At 49.6% G+C, this 11,396-nt stretch overlaps 4 protein-coding genes across 4 annotated transcripts; 2 read left to right on the top strand and 2 right to left on the bottom strand.

Moving 5' to 3' along the window:
- Positions 1–248: 248 nt before the first annotated feature.
- N7462_002711 (uncharacterized protein) lies at positions 249–1,378 on the bottom strand (the record flags this gene model as incomplete). The annotated part of the gene is made up of 2 exons (XM_057074437.1): positions 249–1,052; positions 1,112–1,378. 2 exons carry the CDS (start codon positions 1,376–1,378, stop codon positions 249–251), a joined length of 1,071 nt encoding a protein of 356 aa, XP_056938078.1.
- An 815-nt stretch (positions 1,379–2,193) lies between these two features.
- Positions 2,194–7,475, top strand: N7462_002710 (Eisosome protein 1; the record flags this gene model as incomplete). The annotated part of the gene is made up of 4 exons (XM_057074436.1): positions 2,194–2,196; positions 2,435–3,095; positions 3,185–3,269; positions 3,308–7,475. The coding sequence occupies 4 exons, from the start codon at positions 2,194–2,196 to the stop codon at positions 7,473–7,475; spliced, it is 4,917 nt and encodes a 1,638-aa protein (XP_056938077.1).
- Positions 7,476–8,483: 1,008 nt separating this feature from the next.
- Positions 8,484–8,822, top strand: N7462_002709 (uncharacterized protein; the record flags this gene model as incomplete). The annotated part of the gene is made up of 2 exons (XM_057074435.1): positions 8,484–8,598; positions 8,644–8,822. 2 exons carry the CDS (start codon positions 8,484–8,486, stop codon positions 8,820–8,822), a joined length of 294 nt encoding a protein of 97 aa, XP_056938076.1.
- Positions 8,823–10,579: 1,757 nt separating this feature from the next.
- N7462_002708 (uncharacterized protein) lies at positions 10,580–11,034 on the bottom strand (the record flags this gene model as incomplete). Its single annotated transcript, XM_057074434.1, has 2 exons — positions 10,580–10,822; positions 10,903–11,034. 2 exons carry the CDS (start codon positions 11,032–11,034, stop codon positions 10,580–10,582), a joined length of 375 nt encoding a protein of 124 aa, XP_056938075.1.
- Between the last annotated feature and the right edge of the window lie 362 nt (positions 11,035–11,396).

The following is an 11,396-nucleotide window of genomic DNA, read 5'->3' as shown; positions in this document are numbered from 1 at the left end:
CAGGAGTGTCAAGCGTACAAGAACTCTATGACAGGTTGTAATATCTTTCAGGTAGCTCGCAGCTTAATGATTGAAAATTAAACTTACTACTAGTAACGAATCTGATATCATGTTATCTGGGAGACAGATTTGAAATTCGGTCTGAGCACCGTGGGAGTGCTATGGACATCTATTCCGAGTCCTTTCGGGTAAAAGCTAACAATCCGTATTAAATGATATCTACAGAAGTAACTCTATTGCACAATTAATCATTCAGGGTTGACAAACTTCTCGATCAAGTACTGCATGTCTTCTAGTGCCTGTTCCCTCGCTTTGGTCCCAGGAACGTGTGCAGAGTACATGATCTTTTCCTTGAGGCAGTATAACCGGTTCCGGTCGTCGTACTCATCAACCGGCTCATCTGGCTCGAATCGTTTGAAATACTCATTGCGGTATTCTTTCGCTTTCATGTGGTGATGATCGACTCGCCACATCCCGATTGCCATCTCATGATGGGCATAGTATGCGCACGAGTCGAAGATATAGATGTTCCCTGTTCGAGGATCCGTGCCGATGTTCTCCTCCCACAAATCACCGTGAATCAAGCATGGCTTGACGGTTCGATCTTCTTCATACAGGCGACCAAGAAGCTGAGGGACTACCTTCTCTAAAATGATTTTCATGGCGTTGTCTAGCTTCGTCCAGTGTCCGTTTGCTTGAATATCAAGCTTGTACACGCCTTCCAGTAGCTTTCTGTAAAAGGATACCCAATTGCTATCCCACTCGGTCACGAGCGGAAGCTTGCCATCGTAAGGGGTAACGTGGAAGCCGAACTGACCAGTCGGAGAGACGCTGGTTCGATGAAGCTCCGAAATACCTTCCGCCAGCTTCACGGGGTTTGGCTGACGGTGATCGATCTCCACATAGTCACAGAGAAAGAAGTATTCCTTGGAATCTTGACATTTGCCCCAGCCGCGCGGTGTAGGGACAATAGAAGGCATGGTCTTGTGCAACTCAGACATACAGGAGAATTCCCCTAGCACTCGCGGCTCGGCGAGTTCTCCTTTCACGATCTACGAATGTCAGTCAAACTGGCCAAATGAAGTTTATGGTAGTTCGCTTGTCTACCGACCTTCAGGAAGTAATCGTGTAGCGTGCCATCGCGATTTTTGGCTGTGACTCTTGCAGTCGATGCCCAGGCAGAATTTCCATACCTCTCTGCAGACAGGACTTCTTGACCCTCGGCGAGAGCTAGCCGCTCATCGAAGTTAGCAATCGCGCGTTTTGAATAAAATAGGCCAACCAACAAACCCTTGATTACTGCGGGGTCCAATGCCAATGTCCCTACCGACACGGGGATCACCTCCATGCTCCCCGGGGCGGTTGTGATCGAACCCATGATGAACTTGACGAGAAGACACCGATTTAAGCAAGGCAAATGTTTATGAAAGTCTCAATATTTTCAGAAGCCCCACAGCACTTGATGCTGAACCTCAATAACTGAGTTCGTGCGTGGCTAGTCACCACTGTGCTAGTCGTTCTGGTTGGTTAAAAGCTATGATGGGGGAAAAGGAAGATGGCAAGGAAGACGTGAGGGCGAGTCCTCGACAATAGTGAAATTCAATGAATAGGCGCTAAGTCAATCCAAGACGCCAACCAACATCGAGGACGAAATCTATTGATGTGACGCTGCATAGTGCGAGTTGTTTGTCCAGGCGCCCGGCGAACCAACAGGGTGGAGGGGCCGAGGGGCTAGAGGGGCCAGGCGGAGGGGCCTGCTAGTCCTGTAATGCCGACGATTCTCAGGCGAAGCAAAGTGTGCCTGTTGCAGTCGTCCAGTCGCCGTGATCTATAGCTGTTGGATGACTCCACCAAGACCCGGGAGACCCCCATTTCATCCCGCCCGTACCGCCAACGACAAAGGGACGGGTGAGCCCGTTCATACTTGCTGGTCCTCAGTACATATGCGATGGATACCAACATTTGAGCGGATGATGTGCAAGGCTTCGTGACAAACGCTCCTGTATCGTCAGCCATGGCGCCAAAATATGGCCGAGCACAGGCTACTAGGCGCCTTTGCGATCACTCAAGTTTTCGCGGTCGCTTGCCAACCCTAACCCACTGCTTCTCAGACCTTCAGCTCTCCATCCAAAAATCCCATGAGTCTCGCGCATCGATCCTGTGGAACGGCGGTGTCTACCGGTTGACGTCGAAATGGTATGTTAAAGTGCCCTTTTTGCTCCCATGACAATCTCCAGGCCTCTCAAGAACAGAGCGCCAAGCGGCATGCAGAAGCTTAATCTCTCCATGTCGCCGAGACGCTACTGGGATGACGCAGCTTTGTCAAGAGAGACTATATAGTTTTTGCACTTGATCTCCCTTCATCGCACGGATACGATACGAAGAACCCATCTTTTTGCGTGCATGCTAACGCTTATGACCGCCGTTGAAACAGTGGAAACGGCTGAAATCAAAACAGCCCGTGCAAAATACTCGATCCGAGGACTTGGATGATGCAACCAGCTCAACTTCCGAGAGTCAGGACCAGATCACACCAATATTCACCTCTCCTCAACTCACTTTCCTTAACCGAAGACGGAATTCGGATACAAATGGGTTGTTAGACGTTCGCAAGCCCATCGTCCCATCGAGACGGGGATCCCAGTTGAGCGAGATTTCCAATGTTCAAAGAGAACTTTTCCCATCGGCCTCCGTGGAGCATCAACAGCGCCGCTTACAGGACCGCCGAGATGACCCCATGGGTCTGACCGTCCTCCACTCTCCGGAATCGAAATACCGGACGGTGGATATCCTCTTCATCCATGGCCTTGGGGGCACCAGTATCCGGACGTGGTGTAAGAACCGAGACCTGGAGCTATTCTGGCCCAAGAAGTGGTTACCGGAAGAACCAGATTTGTCCACAGCTCGCATCCTGACATTTGGGTATAACGCAAATTTTGCCGCAAAGAAGGAGCAGGCCTCTTTGACGATCGGTGACTTCGCCAATGACCTTTTATTTCATATGAAATATGACGAAGAAGGGAATGAAAGGATGGGTCAAGTCCCTATTATTGTAGTCGCGCACTCCATGGGAGGTCTCGTCTTCAAAAAAGCTTGTAGGTAACCAAAACTGGAGAAGGCTCGGCCGATGTTTCCCTTCTTCATGAAATTTTCTGTTGATACGACTGCTAACTTGCGTGGTTAGACATTTATGGACATCTCAACGAACAATACCGCAAAATCACATCTAGTATCAAAGCCGTGCTTTTCATGGCCACCCCCATCGAGGTGTTGACCTCGCAGAGACCCTGCATCGAATTCTCGCCAGTTCCATTTTCGGGCACTCGCCAAAAGAGTACGTCAAGGAGTTGACGCAGGGAAGCACCACTATTGACGAGTTAAACGACACGTTTCGTCATCACGCGGAAAAGCTGCAGATCTTCTCTTTCTACGAGACCCTCACGACACCGGTCGGACCGATGAATGTAATGCTTCTAGAAAAGCACACATCGTTGTTAGGTTATCATAACGAGACCCCAGAACCTCTTATGGCGAATCACCACGATGTGGTCAAATTCTCTAGCCCAGATGATCCAAATTACAAATCTGTGCGAGGCGCTATTCGCAGCATAGTCAACCAGTTCAGACTTTCGAACACGCGTGAAGACGAGGCGGAGAAAGGCCTCGAAGCAATCCAAAAGTGGCTGGGGGTGACAGGGTTGCCAGAGGAAGACTTATCACTGCTTCGATCTACGCGGAAAGCAGGAACATGCCAGCATCTTCTCCAGAAACCTGAGTTTGCAGATTGGCTGGATTCAGAAATACCCCATACCCTCTGGATACACGCCGCCCCAGGAAGTGGGAAGTCGGTACAATGCTCATTTGTGATTGAAACTCTGCAGATGTACCAAAAGAACTGTGTATACTGGTTTTTCAAGGCAGGCGATGTCCAGAAACGGTCCCTTGGTGCTATGCTTCGCTCTGTGGCCTATCAAATTGCGCTCGAAGATGACTCGTATCGGCTTGCTTTGACCGACGTCCGAAAGTCAGGTATAAAGGTCGACGAAGCCGATGCATGGACTGTTTGGAGGAATATCTTTGCTTCCAGACTTTCAGCCATCGGCACAGAGATGCATTTGGTCATTGATGGATTGGATGAGTCGGAATCGAGCAGAACTTTCATCGATCTGATCTCAACTATTGACATGTCCAAAAGCAATCTACGTATCCTCTTCTTCAGCCGACCACTTTCCAACATCAACCAAGTCATTCAAAAAGCAAGAAGAAAATTTACCATCATAGAGGTTGCCTTGACAGATAACTTGGAGGATATCCGTCTTGCTGCTGCTGACGAAATGGAATATTTCTTGACGAATTCAGGATTCGAAGAATTCAAGCAGCAAACAATTGAGGAAATTACAACTCGCTCGCAAGGAAACTTTCTATGGGCCAGTCTCATTCTCAAAATGGTCGTCAATTGTCATCGGCAGGATGAAGTCAAAGAGGTGCTTGAGGCCACGCCAGATGGCATGGACAAACTTTATCATGGTATGACTGAGGCCATTGCGAGAGTTGACCGAGAGGAGAATACTATCCTTTGCAAAATACTACTTTCTTGGGCCATGTACTCCACCAGACCGGTGACAGTCGAAGAGCTTATGGAACCCTATGCTTCGGAGCTCCACGCAGTTATAGACCTCAAACATACAATCAGCGAGATTTGTGGCCAATTTGTGGTCATCAACGCCAGTAATCGTGTTGTCTTGGTCCACCAAACAGCACGAGAATATCTCAGGACTTGCACCAAGCTCCCATTTTCGCTTGAGGCGCACGAGGTGAATGAAGATCTTTTTCATCAATGTCTCAACTTCCTTTGTGACCTATCCCTGCGAACAAAGATCCGACAACGCAAGGCCCCGCTGTTCCTCTCTTATGCCTCTGTCTCTTGGGACCTTCACCTGACTCGCTCTTCTGTTGAGTCTGACAGGGTACTCGAGACCCTTGTTAAATTCTTCAGTGGTACTTTCCCCTTGCCATGGATTCAGTACCTAGCCATCACCGGACATCTTTCACATCTAGTGACAGTATCCTCGCATCTCATGAGCTTCGTCAGACAACGACGAAAGCTCGACGCCGTCAAAGAGCCACCACTTCTTCGTCTGCCAGAATTGTCATTGATAGAGTCATGGGCTGCGGATCTCTTGAAGATGACTGCCAAATTTGGCAGTCATCTCATCGATGACCCCGATGCCATCTATAAATACATTCCTCCCCTGAGTCCCAAGAACTCGATGATTTACCAAAAGTACGCGAACAAGTCATCCGCCACAATATCCGTCTCGGGTATATCCAATGGAGATTGGGATGACTGTCTTGCTCGGATCTCGAATCCTGGTTCCGATTCTGCACTACACATTGCAGTTTCCGCAGATTACCTTGCTGTTGCGAACGATTCGCCAAACGGCCGGATTCAGTTGTGGAGTCTCGTCATCTTCGAGGAGCTCTCCACGTTCAACCCCGGCGAGCCAATATGTTCTATCTCTTTTAGTCCTTCTGGCTCGCTATTGGTGTGCTATTGTCTAAACAGCACCTATGTATGGAGAGTTAGTGATCGGAGTATCGTCGCCCAGGTCGAAAATCCTCGGCGGGAAAGGCCATTGAGCATAAAATTTGGGCAAGAGGAATCATTCCTCATCATTGCCACTGATCTCCGCCGTGTCTATCGACTTAACTTTGATGATGAGAGCCCAACTTGGGTTGGATTCGATTCGGCTCTTCTTGAGGAAACCTCACTGCCTGAAGGAGCTTTTATCAATTCCCCATCATCGGTTGATTTCAACCCGGACTGTACACAGCTTGCTGTCGCATATCGAGGTTTTCCTCTAGCTGTCTGGAGTCTTGACCCCCCAGAAGTGATTGCAAGGTGCAGGCGTAAAAAGAAACAAGGACAAACAACGAACTTAACTTGGACCGGTGTGAACCGCGTAGCTTGGCATCCGTTCAATGGCCAAGTCCTGGGAATCTATCGCGACGGTAACATCTTCAAATGGGGCCCAATAGATGACAGCTATGAGGAGGTTAAGCAGGAGTTAGATGCTACACCATCGGAGATACAGTGTAGCCGCAACGGACTTGTCTTCGCGACCAGCGACGTCAAAGGCTCAATCAAGATCTACGACTACTCACAAATGGTCCAGATGTACAAGCTGACATCTGATGATATCATCAAAGATATTGCTTTTAGTCCGGACAGCCGCAGACTCTACGATCTGCGAGGATCTTGCTGTAATGTATGGGAGCCGAGCTGTTTGCTTCGGGCCGTCGACACAAGCTTGGATCCCTCCGATGACAACGAGAGTGTTACGAGCTCCGAACGAAGACGGAATGGAAGCATTGTGTCGGAGCATGACGATAAAGGCAACTCTATCATTTCACTGCCTGCGTCTGAAGCTCATGATGACTCTAAGCCGCCGATCACAGCAGTGGCGACTTGCATGAATAACCAAAATATATTCGCTTATGCCACGGATGACGGAACTATCGAGCTTTACAACATAGAGGGCAAGTACAGGCACCCCATCCTACATTCTTACTTTGGAGTGGATGTGAACCATCTCGCCATGGGTCAGGATGGCGAGTATATTGCTTACTGCCTATTGAATGGGCGAGTCGCAGTCAAAAGCATCGATTTCTCAGCGCCCGATAAAGCCTCCATACAAAATGTATTTGCCGAGACAAAATCTATCAAGCGCGGTCTGATTAGACAGCTTCTGTTTGACGGTAAATCCGAGCGACTGCTAGTCTGTGGTGTAGAGAGACTCCAGGTCCTCCGTATCGCAGACGGAAGCATCGTTTCTGAGAAAGAGATTAGCCCCACAGATCAGCCTGCACAATGGACCAACCACCCAACAGACCCAGACATCGTATTGGGATTCACAGTGAATGGAGTGATTGCACTCTCCTGGGATACTCTCGATATCAAATGCACCCTCTCGCACGACCTTGCCTGTGAACGTGCCGATAATCAGTCTAAACCCAAGTCCTCCGTGGCATTGGAGGTACTCGTGCAGTCATACTCCCAGGAAATGCAAATTATTGTCACCATAGAGGAGACCGAGCATGGCAGGCTCTGGAACTATCTGCTCCTGGACACCTCCGTGATATACAACGATAGCAGCGCCCCATCCTCGTCTGGCACAATAAGCACTGTCCCTTTCCCGCCTCATATTAGCGAATGTATGGAGGAGCCAGTGGTGCTTCTAGCAGACGGCCGTCTCGTCTTCCTTGACTCCGCTCTATGGGTGTGCACAGTGCAGCTGGGACTCCAATCCGGTGGGGCATCAGAGGCTGGGGTGACGAGACACTTTTTCATCCCGCGAGACTGGCTCAATAGCGCGGGGCTGTCATTGTGTAAGGTCCAGGCGGATGGCAATCTATTGTGTCTTTGTAAGGGAGAGATGGCTGTTATTAGTAGCGATATTGGGACGGGATGGTAATAGACAGGGTTTCAGGGTTAGGGTTCATAAGAAGTCTGGAATCTCTAGTTTAGCTCCATCGGGTCCGGTAACATATAGTAGTGTCAAAATAACTTGTATATACTCTGCATGTCAAAGCGATGCTTTATGAAATTCACGTTCTCTTATCTTTTTACATTCAAACAAGCCAACCAGATGAAGAATGCTCCATAGATCTCCCTTGTTCCCCCGAGCGCCTGACATACCCGTGGTCTCAGCTAAGCACCAATCAAATCTTCCAGTTCAGCCGCAATGCAAGACTGCTAAACAAAACAATTTCGACCCATCTTCTATACAACTTGGTCGTCATCTTTCGAAGGGCTAGAGGCAGGAGAGGGAAGAAGCGAGACTATGCTATGGAAGATGGAAGTTTCATTGCCTGTGATGGCATTAGTGAGGGAGGTGAGCCTGAATATAGTAAATATGATGTACTCTATCTAACACCCTGTTGAACTCGGAGTACCTTGATACTTAATATGGTTGAATAAAAACCTGCCGAAAGAACCAAGCAGGAGTTCATATAAACAAAAATATCCTCCAGATGCAGTAGATATATTAAATATTGGCCGAATCGGAAAGAAATCTCCTACGATTTAGGCTAAGTATTTCGAGCTATATTTACTTTCATCATTAAAAGCCGAAGAGGGCGATCCGGAATGTTGCGATTCTTTTGTAGATTGTCTAGACCGTCTAAAATTTGACAACGAAGCAATTTGACAACCGCAACTGGAAACCTCGTCTATATCTGAAATAACACCCTCAATGAGGTTGAATCGTCTAGAATTGGACTAGTAGTATGGAAAGGGCGACGGCCTCGCAGTATATCCCTCTCCACATCAATTTCTGGACGATGTAAGTCAAATCCAAGGGACCAAAAGTCACGTTGCACAAGAAAAAAAAATACGGTTAGCAGGTATCTTCTCCTACTCCATAGCTACGGACGAAGGGCACATGACGGCCCGCATCGTGACATGGATGTGTTTCATCCACATGGCAGAAAAACGAGCCGTCCTGGGGCTTGGCAGCGAGGCGTCCCCTGTAAATGAAGATCCTAAGACAAGTAAGATGGGATGCTGGGAGGGACCCGATATTCGACCACCTCGCAGTATGTCTCCCCTGTGTATGAACAGGACTTAGGTACTCCGTACAGTACGAAGTGCTACGGTGAGCAGTACTAGTCTAACACATCCGAAAACACCCGAGGCAGACAGTGTTCCACGCACTCGACCAGCCAGCACTCCGGTGAACCCAAAGCGGGCAAGGGGTCAGGCTGGCGGTCGGGAAAAGCCGGGTCGGGATGACTCGCTGGGCTTTGCTGGCGCGTCGTAGCATCTCGCTGCCAACTGCCCAGACCATCTCCCAGTCTTAGTTTCACCTGGTGTTTGATTGGACTGGGCAGAAGCGGGGATCACATGATACCCACCCGCCGGTGGATCTTGGGCAGAGTCGATATGCGGTTCGTGTTCATAGAGCTGCAGGCCCAGTGGACATTGCTGGACGGTCGGGTTCGCAGGGGCGGAATTGAATTGGGCGTATTTTTTGATTCCGCCCATCCATTGGTATTGAATTTATTGCCTGAACTGGAAGATCATGATTCTCATCATTGGTAAGCTATAGTCCATTTTGCTAGGCGAGAAGGGGTGGCAAAACGCGACTCATCGTCTTTGGTGCCAGGCGAATCGGTAATAAGTTTAAAATTGTAAGTAGTGACAGCAGTAGGAGTCATCGTTGGGTGGTATTAGTTAGTATGTGTAGCATGACGGCGACAGAACTCCGCTGTAGGAACGGCAAACCACGCCCGAGAGGGTCGGGAAAGCAGGGTGAAAAAGCTAAAAGGCGCAGTTCTGTTTATGTATTCCTATTATTCTTCGTTTTCTGACTTTCGCGGACAAGCTTATCAGGGCCATTCCGCTTCACATGTCACGTCCGGAGGCCATTCCTCCGGATGAATGTTTATGTCCGAGGGGGAGGAGGAGCGATTTCCCGAAGTATATACGAAGTACACTAATAATTCGCCTTCCCCACTCTTCGATCGTCAGATTGTCAGATTGCCAGATTGCCAGATTGCCAGATTGCCAGATTACCAGATTCTTCGATTGGAATCCAGGGTAGGACAAGGTGCGGAGTGTATGGAGTAGAACCATAGAACTATAGGCCACCTATGTCGTTAACATTGCCAAGTGGCCCCTAAGGCCCACGAACTCAAAGCACGAGACAGACGATCTACTCTTCCCTTCGACCCATACTTTTAACCCAACCGGGCGCGGAGTTGTGACCCTGGGGTTCAAAAAAATGAGGAGGGGGTGGGTGGAGGAGAGTCTGGGGTTCGAGTCCGTGTCCGTCCGGGATCTGGGGATCAACTCTCGCTTGGAGGGATGGGCGAGTGAGGATGCTGGTAATTATGATGAAGCCGCGATAAGCCAGTTTGGATGACCTTAAAGAATGAGCTGGGGAAATTGGCCGGGGCCAATCCGCATGCAGGGCTAGAATGCCGGGGGGCGGCTGGCCAACCCCGAAGTCGGGGCAGGGGGGGGGTTTGTCGGGATCATTGGCCAGCACCCGGACAGGGAGGAGTGGAAAATCCCGGGCGCGCTGCTTGGCCGTTGTCGGAATTTCGCTGGGCTTTTTGATTTGACTCCGATTCTCCTCGACCAAACTCCCTGAACTGGGCGGGTAGAGGTACGGTATGGTCAGTATTTTTCGAGCCCGGTATTGGGGTTAGGGGACAGAGACCCCATCTTGAGGCGGGACGCTAAGAACGAGGATGATAGATACGGATAACGGAGTATACAGTAGTATTATCGTCTGTTCCTACTCCTATTTCTTTGGCTTGGAAATTCGTGTTCCGAGATTTCCCTACCCTATTCCATTTCTCCTCTGATTTCTGATTTAATTTATGAACGTGATGATTTCAAACCTCCTACCGAGGCCGGATTTTCGGGGGGTATTGTTCCTATAGGATTTCAAATAGACCAAAAGTCCCACACACTATTCAATGCTAGCTTGGCATTCAAATACTTCTTCTCTTTCTCTTTCTCTGAGGTTTCTTTATTCTCTGCCAAGTCCATAGGATCCTCGTACTATGATCAGTTAATTGGCTGTTCGTCGTGGCGCTGCAGATGGGCCTGCAGGCCCGGCGCAGACACACCCGCGGCTCGGAAAGGACGAGTGTCTGGATTAAGCACTGTATCCTGGTCAACCGCCCCACTATGCGCCCATCCACTCGGGTCAAAAGGTGCGGGTACCTTTGTCGCGAGGCCGGAGATGGGTGCATAATTTTGGCCCAGATGCCCGGCGTAACCGTAACGGGGAGACAGGGGGTGATGGTACTATATGCATCTGAGGGGACCGGGATTCAGCTAAAGGACTGTCGAAAGAGGTATTGAAGGGAAGGACAGTTCCTACGTACCCCGGCCAAGTGCATAAATGTTTCCCCTGCCCCAGCTTCATGCAACCACATGTAGTCTGCAGGTAGGATGATCACCGAGAGAGGGCAGACAGCGGCATCCTGTTCTGGTACATCTGCCTCGAGCTGCCCCATCGGAGCAACAAGGGATTATGGCCGGGGTACGGGCGGGTACAAAACGCCGCGACGCAACGGTCTTGTTGATTCTCAGGTCTTGTCTGTTTGCGTCGCGGGGCCAATGAAGACATCGGAATTACCTCGCAGCCCCGCCCGGTGGCCCACCACCCGAGGCTGGTGGGAATCAGTGATCGAGGTACGGATTACCAGGGATCTGAAAGAAGAGGAGTGCGTCCACCACGCGGACCTGATTGTGGATTGACAGAAGTGAAGGTCACGGTCGAATGAGAATCCTGAATCCCGAATCTTAAAGGAAGCATTGCAAGATCTTTGCATCTTGATTAGGGCTTGCCGGTGTCCAGTGACGAGGTGTGAAAATG

This window comes from Penicillium macrosclerotiorum (assembly GCF_028827735.1).
Source record: "Penicillium macrosclerotiorum strain IBT 26536 chromosome Unknown utg000002l_segment0_segment0, whole genome shotgun sequence".
Taxonomy (NCBI): Eukaryota; Fungi; Ascomycota; class Eurotiomycetes; order Eurotiales; family Aspergillaceae; genus Penicillium; species Penicillium macrosclerotiorum.
The sequence above is the reverse complement of the archived record's forward strand: the minus strand, read 5'-3'. Positions and strand labels throughout refer to the sequence as shown.